At 43.4% G+C, this 26,882-nt stretch overlaps 1 protein-coding gene across 1 annotated transcript in view; it reads right to left on the bottom strand.

The window, feature by feature from the left end:
- The window catches only part of RBL1 (RB transcriptional corepressor like 1), a 62,781-nt gene extending 38,567 nt beyond the window's left edge, over positions 1-24,214 (bottom strand). Inside the window, exons 1-10 of the mRNA XM_067554517.1 lie at positions 23,810-24,214; positions 17,413-17,546; positions 15,288-15,488; positions 13,220-13,281; positions 13,001-13,129; positions 12,751-12,911; positions 11,545-11,594; positions 10,929-11,112; positions 3,426-3,592; positions 191-303 (exon numbers count right to left, since the gene is read on the bottom strand). Of these exons, the coding sequence (XP_067410618.1) occupies positions 191-303; positions 3,426-3,592; positions 10,929-11,112; positions 11,545-11,594; positions 12,751-12,911; positions 13,001-13,129; positions 13,220-13,281; positions 15,288-15,488; positions 17,413-17,546; positions 23,810-23,968 (1,360 nt within the window). The 5' untranslated portion in view covers positions 23,969-24,214. The remainder of the gene's footprint in view (positions 1-190; positions 304-3,425; positions 3,593-10,928; positions 11,113-11,544; positions 11,595-12,750; positions 12,912-13,000; positions 13,130-13,219; positions 13,282-15,287; positions 15,489-17,412; positions 17,547-23,809) is intronic.
- Positions 24,215-26,882: the final 2,668 nt, after the last annotated feature.

Here is a 26,882-nt window from a genome sequence, read left to right on the forward strand (position 1 = left end):
GCAAGTTGCCCCACCACTGAAAATACATAGTTTTCACCAACACCAATCATTCATTTTACTTAATACATGAAGAATCAGCCCAAGTATTTTTAATTCCCATAAATGTGTCGCCTTTGACACGCAAGTGATGCACCTCAAACTGCTCTGATTTCATATGCTGAAACATTTTATGCATTTCACATATTCCTACCTATGTGAGATCCTGGCTGGTCATCTGTTGACTGAGTGTAGCCCCGACAGAAAGCCTCACCTATTTCTTTTACTCGATTCATGATGCTGTTCATAGGGTTGCGTACACAAGACCTAGAGCAGGATCCAAAGAGAGAGAAACCTCAATTGCATATTACAGAAACACAAAAAAGCCCATTGATAGGATTCATTTCACCAAGCTTTTCTCTTGGCAGCCAATGTCTTATCCTTTGATGCATTTTACACTAGAGACAGCACACATTCAAAAAGGTTTACAAACTAACCAGAAATAGAGAGTTTGTGGTTTCAATGCTACTACTTGCAAGTCCTATTCTGAATAATTATCTTGCCTTATTTCATTCCATTCTGTACATTCTGTTCAATAGTTATGGACCTGCTGAACACAAAGAAAAGATGCAACATGTGTTCTAGAACAAAGAGTAGCAGTAAATATTTTTAAAAGGCCATATAGAATTTGATAGTTTGATAAGACCAAGGGCTTGTCCACATGGTGGGGTAATGCATACTATGGGGGGTGTGATTTCTGAAGCGCACTAATGTATTGCAGACTAACTGGTCTGAGTAGACCCTGCTGGTACACACTAAAGATTTCCTAATGCACTTTAATGTAGTAAGTACTAATGCTTGCTATGTTAAAGTGCACTAAGAACTTTTAGTGTGCATCAGCAGGCACAGACCAATTAATCCGCAACACACTATTGTGCTTTACAATTCACACTTCCATAGTGTGCATTACTTCACCGTTTAGACAAGCCCTGACTAACTCCATTATCGTTTTGTACATGAGTGCTTCATAAAGAACATTCTTACATAAACTGGGATCTGTTCCCCAGAGCAGTGTACCAGCAACCCTCGTTAGAAATAATAATGGACTTCTGTTTGTTGGTTTTTAACTTTAAAATAGAAGTAGAAATAATGTTTCTTAATAATATTAAATTGCTATGCAATACTCTGAGCATCTGGGCAGGGAAATTGTGGGTTTTCTGTTATTTTTATAAATTATTTTAAATTATACAAGTTGCTACTTTTTTCCACCACAATTAAGACCAAAACAGATTTATATTTTTTTGGACGGGGGAGAAAGAGGGAAGAGAGAGAAGAAACACTAGTCCGAGCATATTACCTCAGTTCTTTGATATCCATATAATATTTGCACCTAGGATAACTTGGGCTACCAATAATTTACCTTTCAGTAGCCCAATCGATTATGATATAATTAGCATGTTTCCCTAGATAGTCTATTTTGGAATAGCAGAATATAATCGATTTAATTATACAACAATGGGACGTGTCAATATGAAATTAGGAATTCTATTTTGTGACATGTTTTGAAATACTGGCACTCTGGTTGCACTAGTCTGGACTTGCCTAAAGGCAGCCTTGTTCTACATTCCAGACAACTAACCCAAGCACAAAAAATGTTTGACTCCTCACTGAAAGACCATCACTGGAGGAGACAGTTTCAGTTTGAGCATATTGCACACAGACAGTGACCTTATTTAAGAGCGGATGCAGCTATGTGCAGACAGGGCTGATCACTACCATGTAAGGGCTCGCGGGACAGAGTGCAACAAGCCAGAAACATCAAAAACTTCAAACTCTCAGAAGAGGTGAAATCAGAATAGGGCAGGGAGCTCATGGCTTTTTATTTTCCAAGATCGGAAATTCTCAAATGCTTTAAAAATAAATTCACTGTGGTTAGGATTCCTCTGATAAGGCTGAGATCCTTCCTTTACTGCCACATTAACCCCGTCAGAGACAAACTAGAAACCAGAGACTTGTCCACAGCCTTGGTGGAACTCTGAGGGTGCAGATGTAAGTGACCGAGGGTTGGGTGGGGTCTCAAACACTGGTTTTCAAGTTCTAGAACAGCTGGCCAGTGGTGTCCCGAGGGTGGGTGTTAAACAAGAGGTCTGAGCCTGGGAGCGTGCCATAGAGAGCCAGAGCAGAGACTGAAAGAGTTGGGGTGAGGGGGTGTCACGGTGGATAATCAACTGATGAGCTCCCAATGCAACACTATGGCCAAAAAAGCTACTGTAATTACTGGATGTATAAGTGGTAATATCGAGTAGAAGTAGAAAGGCTATATAAACTCTGTACTTGGCACTGGTGCAACTGCTACTGGAATACTGTGTCCAGTTCTGACAGTCCAGTTCATGTCCCCAACATAGAGAATGTTGAATATAGGAGAGGGGTCAGAGAAGAACAATGAGAATGATTTAAAGAATTAGAAAACATGCCTTAAAGTGACAGACTCAAAGAGCTCAATCTGTTTAGATGATCAAAGAGAAAGTTTGAGGTGACCTGAACACTATACCTACATGGGGAACAAAAGTTTCATAACAGAAGGCTCTTTTTTCAAGCAGACAAAGGGATAACAAGATCCAATGGCTGGAAATTGAAGATATTCAAACACAAAATAAGGGGCAGATTTTTAACAGTGAGGGTAATTAACCACTGAAACAATTTACCAACGGTTATGGTGGATTCTTCATCACTGTACATTTTTAAATCAAGATTGGATGTTTTTCTGTAGGATATGCCCCTAGTCAAACGAATTAATTCAGGGAAGTCCTACGGCCTGTATTATATAGGAGGTCAGACTAGATGATCGCAATGGTCCCTTCTAACTTTCTAATCCATGAATCTATGAAATTAGACTAAGGTGCACTGGCGGAGCTGAATGTTGAAGAGTAATGGCAGGCTTTCGGCTGTGTTCAGCTCACTTTCGCAACTCCCACTAAAAAGAAAACTGTAATTGCCTCGATGACATTCCTGTCTGCCAACTACACTACTCTCTTCCTTGGTAGATGACTTCTATCAAATTAGGATTTAATTTGTCTATATTTGCTTATGTTAAAAATGGAAGTTTTTCCATCAAACTTGTTACACCGACAGTGTCAATCTACCTTAAATAAAAAGCAGATGCACACATTATGATTAGCTGAGTAAAAAGAATTTGGCCCTGTTAATCTAACAGTAAGTGATGGGAGGCTTTTTTTAGAAGCACAGATTCACTGAGAAAATAGCTCTTCACAATAAAGTCTTTCAAATGGAAAGGCTAAGATGACAGGTCAGTTTTTTGCCTCAGCAACATTGATTAAACCCTTTAAAGAGAGTTGAGCATGGAGCAAAAATACAGTAGCCTAACAAAACTATGTCTGAAGAGAAGGGTCACCATTTGTACTGAAAGCAGGGTTAAGTGACATGCTTACTCCAAGATAACTATAAGCTGTTCACTTGGTGCATTTTTCAACCCAGCCACAATGCTCTGTAACCGGTTCACACTTTGTGTGGCTGAAGCGACAGGAGTGATTACTGCTTCCTTCTCTCTCAGGTATCTCCTTCCAGTCAGTGGAGTAGAAGGTGCAAACGATCTTTTCTGCCAGATAAGAGAAATAATTAGTTATTAATCAAAAATTATATTTCTACAAATGTTTTGGGACATTAACAACTGCAAAGTCATTCAAAAACTCAGAGGTACACCCCAAACTGTAGAGATAACAACTATTCCACCACTACAGTCACCACCACCGCAAAACAGGCTGAGATTTAGAACGGAAGTGTTTTTAAGGACAAGTTCTATAACACATTACAAACTTAATGAAATCCCCAAACTAAAAGCCAGACTAAGCCAGAAGTTATTTTAAACAAATAGAGAAATAAAAAAATACAAGATTCCTAAACATCTTAAAACAAAGACAAGTAAGAGGTTTAAGATCACTTAAACCCTGACAAACGGTATGGACAAGACCACTCCAATGCAGAGTCATACTATTTGATGACAAAGAACTACTCCATAATCATCTTGCAATTACAATTCAGTTTCAAAGTTCTTCTCAGCATGCACCACATTTGGATTTAAACTATGCATATGTATTACAAAATTTACTAATATTTCAAATGAAGCAATGACGTCCAAAGAAAGCTGAAGCAGGATTTATAGACGCTGAAAGACTATGTATATATATATTTAAAAAAACCAACCTTTTTAGCACTGCCCACTGAAAGGCACTTTCAGACACTGCCTCTACTTCCCTTCATGAAAAACATCCCACACATTCTATGCTTGCCTCACTCCATTATTTTCAGAGCCCAGTTGACTCCTTAGCACAAAAGCTTTCCAGTCAGAAGACTGAGCTTCTTTTGAAAGTGAATTAATGTAATTTTAAGAAACAAGCTATTTGATATTAGCAATATTTTGGGGCAGATTTTCCGCTGTGGTCAAGGAGCATTTGACACCAGATGAGGGGGATTCTCCATAGAATCATAGATTTGTAGGACTAGAGGGGACCTCGAGAGGTCCTCTAGTCCAGTCCCCTGCACTCAAGGAAGAACTAAGCATTATCCCATCCCTGACAGGTGTTTGTCTAATTCTTAAAAATCTCCAATGACAGAGATTCCACAACCTCCTTAGGCAATTAATTCCAGTGCTGAACTACCCTGACAGTTAGGAACTTTTTCCTAATGTCCAACCTAAACTGCTCTTACTACAATTTAAGCCCATTCCTTCTTGTCCTATCCTCAGTGGTCAAAGAAAATAATTTTTCCTCCCTTCTCCTTGTAACAACCTTTTATGTACTTGAACTGTTACCATGTCCCCCCTCAGTCTTCTCTTCTCCAGACTAAAGAAACCTAATTTTTCAATCTTCCCTAATCGGCCATGTTTTTTAGACCTTTAATCATTTTTGTTGCTCTTCTCTGGACTCTCTCCAATTTGTCCATATCTTTCCTGAAATGCGGTGCCCAGAGTTGGACACAATACTCAGCTGAGGCCTAATAGGCGCGGAGTAGAGCGGAAAAATTACTTCTCATGTCTTGCTTACAACACTCCTGCTAATACGTCCCAGAATGAGGTTTGGTTTTTTTGCAAGTGTTACACTGGTGACTCATACTTAGCTTGCGATCCCTATAACCCTATCCACTCCCAAAGTTGCCCAGTTCACTACCAGTCACAGGACTGCTTCGTGCAAATCTCCCAGTCCAAGTTAAACCTGCCTGAAGGCTGCTCTAGTCTGTACTACATGCCTGCGACCCCATTATAGTAGTTGTGAATCACCACAGCATGAAGGAGCCCCACCTATGCCATCTACTTCACCAGCTACTGAAATAGCACTGAAGCTGCTACTATACCACCCGAGGATGCCCTTACATGGGAGAGGTCTTCTGGGGAAGGGATTCACGTATTTTAAAGCTGCTTAATGCCAATGGAATAGCACAAAGTGGCTGGAGCACAGCCCTGGATTGTATTCAAGGTATGAATAGTGTAAGAATAGTGTAAGAAAAAATTACTTTTTTTAATATAAAGAAGGCTACTTTTTAGAAAGGTTGGAAGATCAAGGTTAGGCAGAGCCTTCAAAATCAGTGTGTAAGTAAGCAGCGAGCATTAGAAAATCTCCATTGTGCTATGAAAATTAAAAAGTTCAAAGTGGGCAAAAATGAGTCCAAATCACTGCACACTATCTCACTAAAAGTCAAACATAAAGCCCAATAGCTTCATGCTATTGAAAAATGCTTTTACAAAACTGATCTGTATCAGTGCTAGTCTCTAGGAACAAATGCTTTTTCAGCTGTATGAAACTTATTTTTTAAGCTGCTTAAGCAGCATGAAGCTAGTAACACGTCAGCTGTAACTGACACACTTTCCTTCAAAGAGACAAGAGAAGTAATATCTTTTATTTGACCAACTTTTGTTGGTGAGACAGACAAGCTTTCAAGCCACACAGAGCTCTTCTTCAGGTTTGGGAAAGGTATTCCAAGCGTCACAGCTAAATGCAAGGTGGAACAGATTGTTTAGTATAAGTAGTTAGCACATATTAAGGCAGAGGTTCTCAAACTGGGGTGCGCAGAATGTATTCGAGAGGTGTGCAGATAGCTGTCTCAAGCATCCAACCTAGGACAGAACTGCTCTGCTCCAAAAAATAGGCACACCTATCACAATAGTAACAGTGTGATGCCAGTAAGCAATACATCACTTAAAATTTACATTACTATATACTTAAATGGCTCTTTTTAATATTTAGTGAGAACTACCTATTTTATTGTATCAGTATACGTACTTGTGTGGTGGGGGGGGTGGTAAACTAAGGACACAAAGAAGGGGGCATGATCAAATAAGTTTGAGAACTACTATATTGTGCCATTCAAGGTAGAGTGGCGTGTAGGGATTTAAAACATCATTTAACAAAACAACTCTTTAAACTATTAAAATTATATAATTTAAACAGTTAACCAATATAATATTTTACATCCCTAGGGGGTCACGCGGGATACCTGGGGGATGGATGGTGGCATCCCAACGCACTGCAGCACAGCCCCTCCACAGGGTCCTGGCCCCTCCGATTGCCCTGGAGTGGGCTATCCAGAGCTGGGGCGGCACTGCCACCCTGGGGTCCGCAGGAGGGGGCAATAAGGCACCTCCATGCCCTGCTCCTATGAGCTCATCCATCCCCCACTGTTCTCCTGGCTCTGCCCCAGCACTGGGGACACCCCCCAAGCCCACCTGACCCCAGACTCTTCAGTTGGGCGCACCTCAGCTGCTGCTGCCCAGCTCACTGCTGCGCACAAGCTGGCACCTCCACTGACGCCAAAACCCTATGCCACCAGGGCTCTCCCCTGCGCATGCGCGAATCCCAGTTCCCTCCCAATCGTCCCTCCCTGCAAAACCACATCCCCACTCACCCCCCAAGTGCACAGAAATCCCCCCATGCAGTGAACGGTTAAACGGTTAACATAATTTGTAAATGGTAAGACTACGACTCACCATTTACCGTTTGATATTTTACATCCCTAGTGCCGCGTTAAGACCTCTGCAGTCATAGGACAAAAATAGGGGTTAGCGGATTACAGATTGTTGTAATAAGCCATAAATACACTGTCTGTTCAGTCCATGATTTTTAGTGTCTAGCAGAGTTATGAATTTAAGTTCCCAGGCTTGTCTTTTGAAAGTGTTCTGCAGGTTTCTTTTGAGAATGAGGACTGATATCAGATATAGAGTGATCAGTTGTGGAAAGTGTTCACCCACAGGTAATAGGGTGTTTTTGACTTATTTTCTTCTAAGAGTTCATTCAAGAGCATAGTGATTGTCTGGTTTCACCCACTTTGATGTTATTGGGGCATTTAGTGCACCGGAGGGAGGTATACCACATGTTGTGATAGGTATAGAATCATAGAAGATTAGAGTTGGAAGGGACCTCAGGAGGTCATCTAGTCCAACCCCCTGCTCAAAGCAGGACTAACCTCAGCTAAATCATCCCAGCCAGGGTTTTGTCAAGGCACATCTTAAAAACGTCTAAAGATGGAGATTCCACCACCTCCCTAGGTAACCCATTCCAGTGCTTCACCATCCACCTAGTGAAAAACATTTTCCTAACATCCAACCTAGACCTCCCCCACTGCAACTTGAGACCATTGCTCCTTGTTCTGTTATCTACTACCACTGAGAACAGCCTAGTTCCATCCTTCCTAGAACCCCCTTTCAAGTAGTTAAAAGCTGCTCTCAAATCCCCCCTCACTCTTCTCTTTTGCAGACTAAACAAGCCTAGTCCCCTCAGTCTCTACTCATAAGTCTTGTGCTCCAGCTCCCTAATCATTTTTGTTGCCCTCTGTTGGACTCTCTCCAACTTCTCCACATCCTTTTTATAGTGCGGGGCCCAAAACTCCAAATGCGGCCTCACCAATACCGAATAGAGGGGAAGAACCACTTCCCTCGATCTGCTGGCAATGCTCCTACTAAGGCAGCCCAATATGCTATTAGCCTTCTTGGCAACCAGGGCACACTGCTGGCTCATATCCAGCTTCTTATCCACTGTAACCCCCAGGTCCTTTTCTGCAGAACTGGTGCCTAGTCCGTCAGTCTCCAATCTGTAGCTGTGCATTGGATTCTTCCATTCTAAGTGCAGAACTCTGCACTTGTCCTTGTTGAACCTCACCAGATTTCTTTTGGCCCAATCCTCCAATTTGTCTAGGTCACTCTGTATCCTATCCTTACCTTCAGGGTGTCTACCACTCCCCTTAGCTTAGTATCATCTGTAGTGTGCATGTGCAGGATCCATGAACTTTGAAACGTGTGTTGTGGGGGGCTGCTGTTCATTGCAACGGTAGAGATATGTCTGCCAGTTTTGCATCCCAGACTTTCTCCTCGGAGTATATTCTGTGGCATCTGAGTGCCTGGCTGTAGATAACAGATTTCTTGGTGTGTTATGGTGGTTACTGAATCTATGAAGCTAGATGTGGTGATCCATGGATTTCTTATATATGGTTGTCCATATGGTTCCATTACTAAAGCTGATTGTGGTGCCCAGGAAGTTGATGCTAGTGTGGAAGTGTTCCAGAGAGAGTTTAATGGATGGTGGTGTTGGTTGAAATTCTGGTGGAAATCTGTGAGGGAGTTTTAATCTCTCTCTGTCCAGAGGATGGAAATATCATAGATGTATGTCAAGTATATAACTGGTTTTGTGGTGCATTTGTCCATAATTTCTTCATGAAGAGGTTGGCATATTGGGGAGCCATTCTAATTCCTAGGGCTGCTCTCATGGTTTGGGCTAAGTGTTTGTTGTTGAACGTAAAATTGTTCTGGGTGAGGATGAAATAGATGAGTTTGGCCATGTGTTTTGGGTGAATATATGAGGGTTGTCTATTGCCTTGTAAATATTTGAGGCAGGCAGCTATGCTGTCATTGTAAGAGATGCACGGGAAATGACATCGATGATGATGAGAAAGGTATCCTGAGGGAAGTTGTTAATATTGCAAAGTTTGTGGAGTAAGTCATTGGTGTCCTGGATGAAGTTGGCCCTTTTTAAGGTGAGTGATTTCAGGATGACTTCTGAGAATCCCGATATTCCTGTTCAGTTAGAGTGCCATGGCCAGATATGATGGGTCTGCTTCAGTTCCCCTTGTTTGTGTACTGTGGGAAGCATGTAGAAGGTTCCTGTGGTGGGTTCATGGGGATGAGTTTATAGACTCTCTCGGAGTTGTTTGGGGGAGATCTGATGATATCCTTAATTTCCTGGGTGGTGTGGGTCTTCTTTGAGTTCCTCATAGTAGACGGTGTTGGAGAGTTGTTGTTGGTCTCATTGACAAAGTCATCTCATTTGAGGACTGCAATGGTGCCCCTTTGTCTGCTGGTTTGATCACTATCTTGTAGTTAGATTATAGGGACTGCATAGCTTTCCTCTCAGCATTGGAGAGCTTATGTTGGATATAATGTTTGTTAAGGAATTTGCAGTCTAATTTTTTCATGAAGCAATCAATCAATCTACTGATCAAGACTGTGGATTCATCCGCTGTATGGTGTCTAGTCAGATTATTCTTTTTCTTATTATTGTTGGTGGGAACGTGGGAACTGAGAGTGGTGTATTATTGTTGTGAAAGAATTCTTTGAGACGTAGACAGTGGAAGAACTCCTTAGTTCTCCATGTTAATATGACATAAGGTTCTGCGGTGGAGTAAAAGTTCAGTCCCTTAGAGAGTATAGATAATTAGGCTCCAGTGAGGTGTAGTCTTGACAAATTGATGATGTTTGGGCATCAATTAGTGTCCATGTGGTGGGTACTGGTGCCATGGTTTCTCCCAGACATGGTGTTCTGTGTGTTGAATGGTCTCTTAGAATATGTACTATTTATTCTGAACAATCTGTTCCACCTTGCATTTAGCCATGACTCTCGGAATATCCTTCCCAGACATGAAAAAAACACTTTGTGTGGCTTGAAAGCTTGTCTCTCTAACCAACAAAAGCTGGTCCAATAAAAGATATTATCTCTCTAATATCCTGGGACTGACACAGCTACAAATAGGCAGCATACCCCATCCATCTGACAGCTAATTCTTATTTTTCCCCTTCGTTTTTCTTTTGAAGTGACCACTGAAAACATTTTTCCCCTGCCGCTGCCAGGCATGCTCCCTGCACTGCTGCTGCCCTTGTGCTGCTGCAGCTGCTGCCCTCGCTCCCCACTTCCTGCGCTGCTGCCAGTGCTCGCTGCTCCCACTGCCGCTGCCCCCGGCATTGCTGCTGCTGCGCTCCCCGCACTGTAGGCCCTGTTTTTTTCTGAAAGGAGGGATTTGGAGGAAGGGGGGGCATGATTGTTAGGGCCTACAGCATGGGAAGGGCCCTCACTTTCAGAAGGGGGAAGCAAATGTTCGACAAAAGTCCATGGGAGGGCTCTATTTTAAAAGTTTGAGAACCACTGGTTTAGATAATGAGAAATGAGTAGATTTATACAGCTGGCTTACTTTTTGCAATTCACCCAGCTTGGACAGTGAAACTAGACTAATGAAGGTCACTGTTTCTACCGTGTTTTGATTTCTATTGATCACATAATAGCAAAGTGTGCTGGGGTTAACAGCTTTGGAAGAGAAGGGTTAATTTAAAAAAAAAATCAGTTAAAACATTTTAAGATTTCATAATACTCTTATTTGATTTTGTACCACTTAAAAAAAAAATCCAGATCCAAAGCCTATGTTTTTGGATTAAACTCCTTAACACCCATTTTTAATGCCAAAATATATTACTTTACATGACAAAGCATCCTGTGAAAAGTAAGTTCCTATTTCCATCTATTTGAATAACCATTATCTACTGAAGCCCAGAGGAAGAGACATATAATGAATAATATTCTTGGATTACATATAAAATGTATTTTTTTTCCATTTCTGACAAACAGTGGGCATTGAAGCCAGCATATGTGAATGTTAAGAGTGAAATAGACAGATTACATTACCTTTGCAATATGCTGCTGAAGATGACACTCCCCATGAGCTCTTGTTGTTTTCCCCACTGGCATGTCAGCTGCAAACTTTCGAGGAGTTCCAATTTCTTCTTCTGCATCTGCTCCTAAGAAAACCCTCTCATCAAAGTCACCCACTGATAAAACATACTCTTCATACTCCTTATTCAATGCTTTGCTGGAAAAGAAGCCATATTGCATTTATTAACGGTTAAGCTGTTAAAGAAGCCAGATAAACTAGCCAATAGAATTACTCTATACAACTGAAACCAACATATAGTCAAAACATTTATTAATTTTAGTAATAGCACTCCCTGTGATTGGAACCTAACCAATATCAGTAATGGTGCATATGCATATGCTAACGCATGCCTTGACTCTCTTTTTCTAACACACTATCTTGATTCCCTTCGGCTAACTGCAGGGCCTGGTCTCCCTGGCCTCTCTTGTTGCTGATGACACTCCAAGACCTGGTTTCCAAGAGGTATAGGAGCAAGTGAGTTAGCTTTGCTCCCAGTGGAAAATGAAAGAGCTGTTGCGCAGAGTCAAGATGTTTCTTGCATGTATAAAAGGCTTAACTCATTGCTTAAGAACACCATGCAGCACTTACTTGTTATCTGCAAAGCAGCAAAAATCCAAAAGGCAGTCTCCTTTTAAAATCTGGAAACAAGAGAGTGGAAAAACAAGATTGTATGTAATATAATTTAAAACAAGAAGTAATAAAACCAAAACCTGTTCAATTCCAGAAGAGAGGATGCATGATAGTTTAGTCGTAATGCAAAGGACCAGAGTCAGAAACATTCACAGGACTTTTGCTGCACAAAACCAATGAGAATGAATCTGTTGTACAGATGACATCTCAGCAGTATAAGCCTACTCACTCTAACAGTGTTTTGCTAGGTCCTAGCCTTAGGAGAACTATGCTATAGACTATTCCCATAGGTAATTTATAAAGCTGTTTTATAACATAGCTCTAACATGATTAAGGCTATGATTTAATCATGGGTATTTTTTTAGTAAAAGTCACGGACAGATCACAGGCAATAAACAAAAATTCATGGCCCATGACCTCTCTATGATTTTTACCAAAAATACCCATGACTAAATCTTAGCTGCTCCCAGGGCACTGCTGCTCTGGGAGGGCGCTGGGGGCTGACAGTTGGCCCCCGGCCGCCCACTGCTCCAAGGTCCCCGAGGACCACTCTGTGACTGTCTCCGGGGTCGCCCTGAGGGCCGTTGCTCAAGCTGTCCTGCGACTGCTGGCTCCAGGGCTGATCCAGCATCAGCCAGTGCGGCTGGCATCAAGATCAGCCACACTGGCTGCTGCAGCTGTGGAAGTCACAGAATCTCTGACTTCCACAAACTCTGAGACAGACTCGCAGCCTTAAATATGATTCTTAGCCAAAAAGTCCCTGTCCACAATGTTCAGGGAAACAGTATTAGAATCCTGCTGGTATATTTAAAAATTGCTGTAACTAGCACTGTTCTGCTCCCAGGATAGAGAGGGCCTTAGCCAGTCCACACAATGGAGTTTCAGAAACAAGAGGAGAAGGCAAAGTTCTCTGTTGGTGTACCACTGGGGAAACAAACAATAAAAAACTGACTAATTTCTCTCCTTCATAGAAGGAAAATGTTTAAACAAAAATACTCACTTCTTCCAAAATGCCTGACTACAAAAACAATGAGTGAATTACTGTGCCCATTTGCCTGTATGTTATATCCCCGCTTGTTTAAGTGTCTTTTTGATGGCAAGGCAAGGTTCATTTCTTTATATGGATGCTACCATTATATAAACTCTTAAGTTATTAGTACGTACCTTCCTATCAAAAAGTTTTGAAATGTATGGTTTAAAGTAGTGTTCCTTTATTCCTTTGGCTTCTACCATAAGTCCATCATGTAGTTCACAAAGTGTGGCAATGATGCAAGGAGGCTCTTCAGAGGCCTTGACTTCAGCAGTGTGAAAGTCTGCTGGTAAACCTGGAAAAATCAAAACAGTCAGCCATGATCAATTATATTTCAAAAAGAAGAAATAAGAAAAAATGTCTCAAATGTAAGTACTAACATACCTCTGAATGATGGATTTAGCAAATCTCTCCTATCTGGGTACAAAAGGGCATTTGCAAAAATCAGGTCCAAGCAGCACAGAAGCAAATGATAGGAATTTACTAAATCGTCTCCAATCATATGGAAATTACCTTTAAAAGACAGTATATCACATCAAATAAAACCACAGAGTTAATCACTCAAAATGTATATAATGCAGGCAGCTAATGAAAACAACTTACCCTTGGTATAAACAAAGAGTGTCCAGCAGAAGTTGAAGAGTTCTTTAACACTGCACTTCCTTCTGTCAGGGGAAAAAAAAAGGAGAAAAGATAAGACTTTAATCCTCTAATATGGGGCTTTGCTTGTTTGTTTTATGGCTAGAGTTCCATTATTTACTCACGCAAAAAATATGGGCAGAACTACTTCCAATTTTGTTTGACATTGAAAAGCAAATTAATGAAAGTAAAAATTACACAAGTTAAGCGACGAATGCCTCCTTTATCTACAATCTTTCTATTCTGGCACAAAAGAACATTCTGCAACCCCAGCAAGTCTTCCTAGTTCTTTTTTTTTGGATCTTGTGACTCCCTCTTTAATTAGATGGTTAGCTCCTGTTCTGCTATGATCCCCTAACATGCACCATGATGCTGATGTCATAACTGAACCAGAACTCTCCTGGAATTGATCCACAGTGGGTCAAATAAAGGGATTTAAAATGAATTATATTGATTGGTTTTTCAAAGTGTCTTAATGTCTTAAAGTATTAAATATATTTAAGCAACCCCACCAACAAAAAATGTGACTAGAAAGTAAAATACAGAAGAAGGGTTCAATGATGCTAGAGGTTGAAGTAATTCAAATTCAGGAAGTGGAAAAAACTATCAGCGAAGATGCTTTTGAAGACTGTTATATACGACATAAAAGAAACTAGGTCTGTGGTTATGCAAGTTGTCTCCTCACTGTAATTCTATTAAAGGTCAACTGTCCATTCAGTGCACATGTGTAAACCTCACTGGCAATAAGGAGGCTTTGGTCAATGTGGAAAGCAGGGAAGGAAGTGAGGATATCAGAATAAAAAATGAAGGTGTGAAATTTTTCTATTAATTTTAATGAAGTGTTAACTTCAAAAGCTATTTGTAATCACATAATAATCACAAACCAAAATTGCATCTTTAAGGACCCATAGTATAGAATAATAAAGGATTAGGATTGGAAGGGTCCTCAGGAGCTCATCTAGTCCAACCCCTTGCTCAAAGTAGGACCAACTCCAACTAAATAATCCCAGCCATGGTATGTAAAAAGCCACTTCTATGGGAACACAAGTATCTGTTTAAAAGTGACCTGAACTTGCAAAGAAAAAAGAATGGGTTTATAACTTTTATTTTTAACAACTTTATGCTTTTCTGCATTAGTTCAGTTTTTGTCTATCCTGGAACTTTATAGACAAACTAATAGCATTCTCAGATGGAATGAGACTGAAAGTGAGGGGATATTTTTAGCCAGGTTGATTAGAACTTTTGTTTTATGTTTACACCAATTTCACAACTATAACTAACACAAATTGGGGACAAAAAGTCAGTTGAATTCATTTCCCCCTGGGGTGTCAGAAACTTTCCAACAGATACCTAAGAACTGCCAACGATTCCTCCAGCAAAAAACGGACTTGATATCTCTTATATTTCTAAGGTAAGACAATCAGAAAACTTTTTTTAAAATAAAAGTATTTTTGTACTTCGGAAAGACGCACACAAATCCAATGAAAAAGAACTACGTAGGTCACTTGACAAATGCATAACACTACACAGCAATTCAGAAAAATTAAATACTGTAGCCATCTGAATCTAAAAGAATCATTTTAGGAAGACTAATTACAAGAGCTGGTATTTGACCAGGACATTGAGGCCAATACCCCTGTTCTTGAAAGAAATGTTATGGGATTTTTGTTGAACAAAAGTAATCAGAAATTTGGCTTTAGGTTTCATCTGAAGGATGGTACCCCTCCAGCATTACAGCACCCAGTTAATGCTTACCCATGCAGGGGCACTAGCCTATTGTTGGCCAAAGTCCTGATATCTTGCAATCAAATGCATGCAGGATGACCAGGCACTCATGCAGAGCCCCAGTGACACCAATGGAACTCCACAGGGGCATACATGCAAGTGCATCTCATTGCAGAACTGGGCCTTAGGAGAGAAGAGTGACATCTATCAAGTCAACACCTTTCCCTGTTTTTTAAAGTATAAATCATGGCCTTACTATTGCTTAAACAGAAGTTTTCTGTAAAATAATTTAAACCTCACAAAATACCTCTGTTTCCTGCTTCTTTGTGGTTTAGGTGTTTCTTCATAAGGGTTTTGAAATACATCCAAAAATATTGGTTCAAACTTTTTGAAAATCACAGTCGACACTTCAAAGTTTCTCTCCAGCCTTTCCATTCGCTCTCGAAATTCCTGCGGCAGGTCTGACATGTCCATCCACTTTTTCATTTTACTAAAAAACTGAATTAAACTTAAAATAACAACATTTGATTATATTTTAATCTCCATCCATAAACAGATCAGTTTAGACTAAAAAATTTTTTCAGTTCTAAAAAGATGGGCTTTTGGTCAAACCAAAATCTGATTAATGTATTGCTTAGTAACTGCTTTCATGACACCACACTTTGCTAGACTCCAATGCTGAGTGTGTTCCGCAGAGTTAACCCTTCCTTGTGGATTTCCTTGGCTTCCGCACCGACATGAATTCATTCAAATCAGAGAAGGTGGCTGTGAGTATATAGAATATAGATATTCAGGCCTGTAAGTAAAGGCCTATGTTTTGTAAGTATATCCTTATCATTTAGCTGGTTATAGGGGTATAAAACAAAGAAACAAAACCACAGGCTCTCTCTCACTGTGACCGTCTGAGGCCTTGTACTTCGGCTCAGATGCAGGAGTTGCGGCCATAAGCTGGGAAGCGTGCAGTCACATATGCACATTCCAACATAACATCTAATACCAGGCTATTAAGATGGTGATCCAGTCTAACACCTCCAGATAAAGAAAGGATCCTAGAATGTTTAAAAGAAACTTGATCTGATAGCATTCTGTCTGACAAAAAGAATTACTTATCAACAGTTGTGGTTGTAAAATCTACACTCCTCATTGTTTTTTCTTTATGGTACCCAATTCTCTATTATCTACTTGAATGATTTCTGTCTGGTTCTTTGATTGTTTCTGTCTGTTGCATAACTAAGTTTGATCAGTTAAGGTGGTGTGATATGATTGGTTAAAGAATTATGTTACAATATGTTAGGATTGGTAAAAGAATCATCTTGTAATATTGTTAAAGAAACGATTGGTTCAGATACATCATAAAAGCTGAGGTAAAACAGGAAGTAGGGGGAAAGATTTATTAATGTAAAGGATTGGGGGGCCTAATGGATGCTTGCTTGAAAAAACCCCCAATAAATCTGTCGTATTGCCTGCTGCTGGACTCTGGACTTCTGCTTCTAACAGCGAACTAAGAACTGAAAGGACTGCGGGGAGGGTGGGGTGGGGGGGTAGAGGAGAGGGGGGGCCTAACAGTGGCTCTCATTGGTGGGATCAGAAAAATAGAAGAAGAGTTGAGGGGCAGGGAAAATGCAATTTTCACAATTGGGGGCTTAATTCTTAATTGAAGAATTAGGTGTTGAATTAACACTGAAGCACATAAATACTTATGTAATTGTATATCTCTAAACACCCAAGCTTTCATCTGGATTTCATGCTGAAATGGTCAGCACTCTGAATTTTGAATCCAGCAATTTGACTTTAAATCTCAATAAAATATGCCACGTATTTAGTTGCATGAAGAAAGGTGACTTGTTCATGGTCTGTGATTACCTCCACAGGGAAAAATAATAATATTAGTGGGCTATTTAATCTATACAAAGGATGACATGATCCAGTAGCCAGAGACTGTAGTCAGCAAAATTAAAGTTGGAAATAAGATTACTGAAAATTTTTAACTGTGAGGGTAAGGGTAGTTAGTCATTAGAACAGATTACCAAGGGAAGTGATCAAGTGATGGAGAATTAGAGTCTTTAGATCAAGACTGGATTTCTTTCTTAAAAATAAGTCTAGCTCAAACAGAAGTTACTGGACTAGACGTAAAAATCAATTAATTATCTGGCCTATGTTATGCAGGAAATCAGACTAGAGAATCCCAACAGTCCCTTCTGGCCTCAGTATCTGTGAAAACTGAACAATGTACTGGACTTTTTATTTGTGCAATATCAGTGATTGCCCTACTACTTCCACAGTTATGAAGTAAGTACCATTTTGTTTTCAATTAAAAGGTTAAATACAACAAGGGCAGTCAAAAGAAGAGCATAGTTGGGGAAATAAGAGAAAAGAAGCTTTGACTACACAGATATGTTTAGATCTCCAGCAAAAAAACCCAACAGTAGTACCTTAGTTTGGCTGACCGTAGTATCCTGGTCAGTGAAACGCAGTTTCCTTCCATAAGGCCACTTCCAACAGTGGGAATTATGCTTTTACGACAAGCAACATATAGAGCACAAGCCAACCAATGCACCACTTCTCCCTGTCAAATCAGAAGCAAACAATCAATGGACAAACTTCCAGGACAATGTTCAATTTGCAGTCTCAGCTTTACATCTATTTCAAGTGGGACAATAACAAGAACCAATATTACTTGGGGTTGGAGAGTTGTTTATTTTACTTGGCTGGACCCAGGGATCCAAAATGGCACAAATAGGACTGGAGGGCTATTCTTAATTTACATGAAACAGAGCAGACTACAGCTGATTGTTCCTTTAAGAACTGAGATTACAAAGCTGGCAATATGATTTGGCCACTTAGTTCACGATGAACCATTGCATACTGCAGAGCCCTGAGGTCTCCGCTGACTGCATCTCTTTATTAATAATAACTGTATTGTAGTACTCCACAAGGCCACAATCTGGCCACTGATTAGCTAGAAAACCCATGACCTTTTCCGCAACATCAGTGAAGCCAGCCCAGTTCATTTTTCCCCCACTGGCACCTTCACATGGAAGTTCTTCCAGGCTTCCTTATAGCTGGAATGTCCCCTCCAAACTATTGTTAAAGCCACTTTGTCCTCCTTTATATCTCCCAAGACCCTCTTCTACTGAGATGCCTATGGTAAATTGCCAACTTCTACACTGATTTTCCAGAAGAGCATCAGTACATACAACCCTTTATAAACTACCTCTCATAAGTTATTTCTGAACTGCACAAGCAAATATTTTTAAAATAGAAGAACCACCACCCTAAAGTCTAAGCATTGCCTCTACCTTATTGTCCAGACACAAAGATTAATCAGGTCATAATATCATTTATTCTTATAAAGCCCTCTTTAAGTTATATCTTGAACTCAGTAGCTCAAAGCTTCCTGTAGCTTAAATCAGGTCAAGTATCAAACAATATCTCTAGTCTGTCCCACCAGTAGTACAGTAGAGCCTCAAAGACACAAACACCTCGGTATTCTTAGTAAAAGTCAGGGACAGGTTGAGGGCTTCTGTGAATTTGTATTTATTGACATAACCTGTCCCTGACTTCTACTAAAAATAGCCTGGAGAGGGAGGACAAACAGTGCTGTATGGACTTGCAGCTGCTCCAGCCCCATTGCTGCTCCTACAGCAAGGACTGATGCTGCTTCTCCAGTCCCAAGGGGCTGACCCAACCCCAGTTGCTGCTCTGACAGGATGCTGGTCAGTTGTTTGGCGCCACCAGAGCTGGCTGCCGGTCAGTTGTTGGCACCACCAGAGCTGGCTGCAGGTCAGCTGTTCCAGAAGCTGGCTCTGGCAGCCTCAGGGCTGACAGCTGCTCCAGCCCTGCCCCACAAGTAGTCACAGAGGTCCAGAAAGTCACAGAATCCATGGCCTCTGTGACAGATTCATATCATCATAGTGAACTCAACTGCCAAGAGGTCACAAAGACTGCAAGCCACCCAGGCGACCGGTGGATCCAGCTCCGCAGTGAGCTAGGACCTATTTTTTATTCTACTTCAGTCCGCACGAGTCAGCCCAATGCAGGAGAAGGAACGTCAGGTAAATGTGTAGATAAAATTTCAATTACAGGGTTGCCCCCCCACAAATAGCAGGACACAACCTTTTGACTTTTCATTAATTTACTTGTGCTAGAAGCATAGCAGTACAATGAAGAGAAGTAGAGCTGCTATCTGCTTTTCATTCTCTTCTAGAGTTAGGCTGGGGGGAAGCGGGGGGGCGCTATGCAGATCTGTTTATTTATGTACACAGGGATGTCCCTTGAATCCTCCTGAGAGATTTCGGATGACATTTTCATGGAAGTACTTTGCAATCCTCTGCTGAAGATTTCTAGGGAGGGCTGCCTTATTTCTTCCTCCACAGTAGAACACTTTCCCACACCAGTCAATAACTTCAGCAGGCACCATTGCAGTACACAGGTTAGCAGCACTAGCCTGGGTGGCTTTAGGACACCAGCAGCAGCTGTGCGAGAACCTTTGTTATCCTCAAGAATGAGATATCAGCTAAAATCACCACCAACTGTGGAAAAGGGTGCCATTACTCAAGTGTCATTGCCGTATGCTATTAGAATCCTGCAACCAAGCAATTCCCTCATTTCCCCTACCCCCTCGGTGGGCCATACTCATCATGGCTAGTACAGTGACCAGTGCCATGCACAAGCAATCTCAAATAGTGCTTAAAACTTCTGGGGAGCAAGGGGAGTGAGTTCAACATCTTAAGTTTCACTTCTGTAGTGAATGCACTGACACTTCTGTGTGTTTTATCTTCAGCTGCTACCACTGCAGCAGTGTCTCCCCCTTCAGTGTCTCCCACTCTACACCTGTGGAGCCAAATAAGGTGGAGAAAGAAAAAGATGTGGGATGATGTTTTCCAGGAGATCCCACAAGCCAGTGCTGCATCAGACCATAAGCACAGGGCCTGGAGGATCAACACTGAAGACAGCCTGGAGAAGGAGAGGAGAAAGGCCCAAGAATTCCAACAGGAAAAAGAAAGGGAGATGCACCCGGACACAGTGAGGCTTCTCAGGAAGCAAACACAGATGCAGCAGACTCTGGTGGATCTGCAGGTTCAATAATTCCAGGCTTAACCTCCCTCTGCAGCCCACTGAGAACTCCACATCAGGACCTCCCATAACCATCCCGGTCTCCCACAACATTCCACATGGCCTCAGGAGTTGCTACAGTGACCTTATCACTCCCTCTTCCCGCCCCCAGTGGACATTAAAAACAGTCAGAGCTTCATAGACACAGACCTGTGAAAGCCCCAGTTGGTTATCTGTATAGCTGAAATGGATATGAATGTTCTTTCCCCCTTCAACCTTTCTGTTTTCTTATTAAGTTTTTAATGTATTTGTTGCAAAATTGCGTTGGGGGTTTTTTTTTGCACTGATTTTGTTATAGAATTTTATTTCTTTTGGAACATAATTCGTCTTTATTAGTTCACAACATATACTGCCAACTGCTCAGCAGTTCTGAAAACACCACATTACCTGTTACTGCACATCACACAACCCATATGAAAATTCTCAAACAAAATTGGTAGGTGCATTAACAATGTTATATTCCTACATATACCACCACACAATTCCTACCAGGCCAAAAAAGAGCAGGGTCACGTAGAGCACATAACACACATTACTCTGGCTCCCTGTTAAAATGTTCTTTCAAAGCCTTCCTAAGCCATAGAGCTCTGCGTTGAGCTCTTCTAATAGCTCAGGTATCTGGATGATCAAATTCAGCAGACAGCTGTTCCACCTCCACCCTGACGGAAACTTTTCCCTCTTTGCTGCACATATATTATGCAGGACACAGCAGGCAGCTATAACCATTGGGATATTTTTTTCACTGAGGTCCAATCTTGTGAATTAACAATGCTGCAACCCTTCATAACCAAAAGCACATTTGTCATTCTGCACTGGCTGAGTGAGTATTTGAATTGTTCTTTGGTGCTCTCAGGGTCGCCAGTGTACAGCTTCATGAGCTAGAGGAACCATGGGCAGGCTAGGTCCCCCAGTATCACTACTGGCATTTCAACATCCTCAATGGTTATCTGCCAGTTAGGAAAGAAAGTCTCTGCTTATAGTTTTGTGAACAGCCCTCTGTTTTTAAAGACGCAAATGTCATGGACTTTCCCTGATCAGCCCACACTGATGTTGGTGAAGTGCCCCAGGTGACCCACCAATGCTTGCATAACCACAGAAAAGTAGCCCTTTCTGTTGATGTACTCAGTAGCAAGATGGTCTGATACCAAAATAGGGGTGTGTATGTTGTCTATCACTCCACTATGTCCTGCATTCTGCCAAGAGTCACAGTTCTGCGGAGCAGGAGGTGATTAATGGCCCTGCACACACTCATCACAATGGCCCCCATGGTATATTTCCTGACTCCAAATTCATTCCCAACTGACCGGTGCCAATCTGGGATTGCAAGTTTCCAGTGTGATTGCCACTCACGTCTCTACTGTCAATGAAGCTCTCATTTTGGTGTCCCTGCTCTGGTGGGCTGGAGTGAGCTTGGCACACAGATCCAGGAATATGGCCTTGCCCCAAATATCTGCAGCCACTGCTTGTCATCCCAAACCAGCATTACAATGAGATCCCACCAGTCGGCGTTTTTTTCTTGAGCCCTGAAGCAGCACTCCACCATCTGCAGCTATTCCGTGAATGCTACCAACAACTTTGAATTGGTTCTCACTATGTCCCACAGCAATCTGTCTTCCAAGGAATTGTTATGTTCCCCACTGATTCAGTTCTTCTTGCAGCTCTGCAAATACTCCAGGATCGTGCACCCTGTGCTTGCCATGTTCATGATAATAATGCAAAGCCATGCAGGTTCCTTGCTTCTGTCAGACATGACAGAAAGTGACGAGGACCGCATGGGTTTGTGGGGTTTTGAAAAAAAAGGCACAAAAATTATGGAATATAGACACCATTATGGGATGGAGATAGCTGCAAACTATGCTCCCAGTTACCTCGAGTGACTCATTTCAGCCCTATCATGCATTGCCAAAACTTCCCAAAACAGTGCACTAGATCGGGGTGACCTGCACAATAGGATACCTACTCATGGTGCACTGCACTCTGCATTGATACAAGCACTCCTAGTGAGTAAGTGCATTGCTGACACAAGAAGTCAAGTATGCATGTGCACAAGCAATGTACTAACAGTGGCGGCTGTATGCCAACGTAACTTGAGTCAACATAAGTTTGTACTGTACCATAGGGTACCATAGCTCCATCCAACTATCAGTCACTGATTTACTACCCTAACCTAGGTTGGATCAAACTTGGGGGCTTCTCTAATTTGTGCAAGCAGTGAACAGTTCCCTAAGGATCATATGCCAGATGAGTCTAGCTGATACACAGCATGCTCCAGCCATTCTTACTCCCCATTCCCTGCATCAGGATCGGCAGTAAGCTGTATTTACCTGTGGTTTCTGTTCTCTTTGCAAATAAGTGGTGAAAAGGGTGAAGGACAGGGCAAAATCTTTGATATAGTCTGTTCAGCTCTCAGGCTAATACATTTGGACATCTCTGCTCTCACTTTTAAGATTAAGATCATTCTAGTGCCCTCTGAAAGTAAGACACATAAACCCAATTATGTTTTCTCACAAAGGATAAACAAGAGCCAGTTCAAATAATGTATCTGAATCATCTTATTTCTTAAACAGTTGTTTGCTTAAATATAAATTCAAATCTCTTTTTAGACATTAGGAAAGAAGTGCTGACTGGCCATTCCAGGAGAGAAGTGATCTTTGAGGAGGAAGAGAACACAGGTAGGATTAACTGCTCCCCAAGTACCCAATGTCAAAAGAAGGGGGCTTGGGCAGGGTTACACTCCCTTCCCAAAAACGTACTACAGAAGGCCAATAGGAATGTGTCCTGGAATAGAATGGTCCCTCAGACCTTAAATACAGAGTGATAATTAATACTTAGAGCTTGTTTACATTTCAAAATTATTTTAGATTATGGTAGAGTGTAAATTTAAGATGCAATAACTATTCTTGAACAACTCCAAGTGTACACACTCTTGTCCTGAGCAAGGCATTCTTATTTCAAAATAAAAGTGCCACATGTGGGACTCCTGAATAGCTTTGGTCTGCTCTATACTTAATGCTTATACCAGCATAACTATATCCATCAAGAGTGTGAAAAAGCCCCCCCGCGACATACTTATGCTGACAAAACCTCCAATGTTGACACAGTTGTGATGCCGGAAGAGGGCTTCTGTCAGCATAGCTAAATTTGTTCCGGGCTGGAGTCTGGTCCGCGCCGTCAGCCGGGGCCCTGGCACACGTGTGTACCCCCACACTAACACTACGAGCACATGCACACACACCCGCCCCGCCTCAAGATGAGCTGGTGATGACTGCGTCAGACCTTCTTTGGAGGCTGTCTACAGCCTTCAGCCCCAGCGGAGCGGGGCGTTCGCTGCCGTGGGTCTCCCGGAGCCGAGCCTGGTGCCCGCACGAACGCCCGCTCACGCTGCTGTCCCAGAGCCCAGCGGAGACCCATGTGCTGGCACCGAGCCATCCCCGCTCCTCCAGGCTCCCGGCGGCAAAACGGGCCGCAGCCTGGCCCCGCTATCACGGCTTACTGCCGCCGCCTCAGAGCTGCCTCAGCACGTCCTGGGCCTGACCCAGGGCTCGGCCGCTGCGCCCGGCAACGCAGGGCGCGGGCACCGGAGCGGCGTCTGCCGGAGGTTGCCAGATCCCTGGGGGCGAATCCCAGCAACTGCGCCGTCTCCTGCTCCCCATGAGCCCGCCGGGCTGCAGCTCCGAGTGGGACTCGGGAGTCAGTCGCGGCCCTGCAGCTCACCTCCAGGCTGTACGTGCCGCGCAGCGCCGTGAAGTCCCGCAGAGCCTCGGCGGCGCTGGCCGCGTCCAGGTTGAGGTCCTGGCAGAGGCGGTCAATGGCGACGCGGGCCGAGCCCTGGGCAGCTCCGGGCTCCCCGGGCGGGGTCTCCTCCTGGGACATGGCGGCTCCACAGCCCCCCAATGCCCCGCCGGCGGCTCCGAAAGCCGGTCTGGGGCCCGGTCTGTACCGAATCCGACTCCTTCTCTTCCCACAAGTCCCTGCGACCAGCGCGCCAAAACCGCTTCATCCGGCAGGGCCTGTATCCCTCCGCCCGGGCGCTGCACCGCCCTTCTTCCTGCGGGAGCGGGTCGGTCAGGAGGAGGGAAGTCGGGGCGGGTAGGCCCGGCCGCGAACGGAGGGCTCTGGGGCAGTGGCGCAGCAGAGACTGAGCGGTGCGTGTGTCCCCTGCCTTCTGCATACAGGCGAGCTGGTCCCGACTCTCGTTGTGCCCAGCCCCTCAGACTGTCCGCACCCTCCTCCCGTTACCTCACCGATTCCCCCCTGCCGGCCCAGGCACCCACGCTCCCCCAGCGGCTGGCAGGGCAGGAGGCACGAGCCCGCTACCTGGGGAACACAGCAAAAGCCTGGCTAAGGAAAGCAGGCACTGCTTGCCCGTGACGTTCCCGCAGATGCATGGGACAGAGTGACAAATGCTTCTCACTGGAAAGCCCAGGGTTAAGGTACTTCACATGCGTTTCATTGAACATTCCCTGGAACAGCGCAGGTAGCGTGCACTGGAATCACTCACTGACACTGTCTTGTGAAAGCTGGAAAGTGTGTCAGGAAACACCAAAAAACTCAGTAAATTCTGCAGCAAATTCCACGTCCACAGACTGAACCGGGCCCCACATAGAAACCAGCTGGAGCTAAGCATCAGGGAACAGGTGTGGAGGCTGGGGCCTAGGCCTGACAGAGGACAGCAAACTGCCTGCTGCTCTGGCTGATGAGGAGGAGCTGGCCTCTAAGGTGAGGAATGGGATGTGGGCAGGGTCAGCTCAGCCCTGTCCCCAAGGATAATGAGGTCTGGAGAGATTAGTGCTGCTCCACTTAATAATAAGGGATTCTGTTTTCCCACCTCAGCTAAATATACATTAGAAAGGGGATCTTAAAAGTTGGTATCAGCCCCTGAAGCTGAGAAAGAGACAAGGGAGGAGGGCCTTAAATCAAAGCTGAGGAAAGGTTTTTGTAGCTAACTAGGAAGTCCATAACTTCAGGAGAGGTTCTCTCAAGGAGTGGCTCTGCCTGGGTTGTAAACCCTCCCCCAAGTATTGGATTGGAGTTGATTGTTTTGGTTTTTTTAGGGGAGATAAGATATTTTGGGGGAGTTAAATTTTTTTAAAATTTAGAATCTCATTCTGAAGTATTTAGGCTGAATATAGGAACATTATATTTTAAAGTTATGGATATTACAAATATTAGGCTTTAATTTCCGTGGAAGAAACAAGTTATAGAACTATCTAGAAGTCTAGTGAGGAGGTGACAGTGACTGGATGGAGTTACTAGTAGTGGGTTGTTTCTAATAGGTGATATTGACTGTCACTGGATGTTGAAGTGAGGGGAAGGAGTGGAGTTGTAAACTACGAAGAGGCCTGATTTTCTAGATTAGAGATTTCTGGAAGGTAGGTAAGGTATGTGATAATGTGGCTCTATATAAAGTGCATTTTATTTGCAGGCTTCACATTGTTGAATTCACAACTATGTCGCTTCTCATTCCAAGTGTACTGAATGTAAAAGCTGCCAAGCAGCAGTTTAAAAGGGTGGTTAACGTTGGGTATAAATGCATGCCACTCAACGTGCGGTAAATTGGAGGAAGTTTTGTGAAACAGTGGAATGGATAGAAAACAGGGTTACTTACCAATAACTGTTGTTCTTTGAGATGTGTTGCTCATATCCATTCCAATATAGGTGTGTGCGCGCCCCGTGCACAGATTCCCGGAACTTTTTTCCCTTAGCTAGCCCCGTAGGGTCGGCTCAGGCGCCCCCTGGAGTGCCGTGCTCATGCCACGGTACATAGGATGCTGCCGACCCCGCGGGCCCTCAGTCCCTTCTTTCTGCCGACTCTGACAGTGGGGACGGAGGGTGGGTGTGGAATGGATATGAGCAACACATCTCGAAGAACAACAGTTACTGGTAAGTTAGCCTGTTTTCTCTCTTCGAGTGATTGCTCATATCCATTCCAATATAGGTGATTAAATAGCCATACCTTGGAGGAGGGTAGGAGTCAGTGGTGAGCTGCTCTCATCAGCACGGCCCTGCTGAAGCCTGCATCCTCTCTCACCTGCTGCGCGATGGCGTAGTGGGACGTGAAGGTGTGGACCGATGACCAGGTCGCTGCTCTGCAGATGTCCTGCAAGGGCACTCCTCCCAGGAAGGCCGCAGATGAGGCCTGGGCTCTGGTTGAGTGCGCTGTCACAGCTCCTGGAAGCGGCACCTTCACCCGCTCATAGCAGGTTTTAATACAGGCAGTGATCCAGGTGGAGATGCGCTGGGTGGAGACAGGTGAGCCCTTCATTCGGTCCACCACTGCCACAAACAGCTGCGTTGATTTCCGGAACGGCCTAGTCCGCTCGATATAGAAGGCCCAGGCTCGTCTGACGTCCAGCGAGTGCCATCTCCGCTCCTCCTCCGAACCATGTGGTTTGGGAAAGAACACAGGGAGGAAGATATCCTGGTTATAGTGGAACTGAGACACCACCTTAGGCAGGAAGGCTGGGTGGGGCCTCAGTCGGACCTTATCTTTATAAAAGACCGTGTAGGGGGGCTCCGAGGTTAAAGCTCTGAGCTCGGAGACCCTCCTAGCCGATGTAATGGCCACCAGGAAGGCTATCTTCCAAGAGAGAACGAGCAGCGGGCATGTAGCCATGGGCTCGAAGGGGGGTCCTGTTAACATGGCGAGGACCAGGTTTAGATCCCAGGGAGGCACCAGGTCACGGACCTGGGGATACAGCCTCTCCACCCCTTTGAGGAACCTGACTGACATGGGGTGGGAGAACAGGGAACGCCCTTCCATCGGCTGGTGAAAAGCTGAGATAGC

The sequence above is a fragment of the Emydura macquarii genome, unplaced genomic scaffold, assembly GCF_026122565.2.
Source record: "Emydura macquarii macquarii isolate MOO-44397 ecotype Brisbane River unplaced genomic scaffold, CSIRO-AGI_Emac_v2 contig_1483, whole genome shotgun sequence".
Classification (NCBI taxonomy): domain Eukaryota; kingdom Metazoa; phylum Chordata; order Testudines; family Chelidae; genus Emydura; species Emydura macquarii.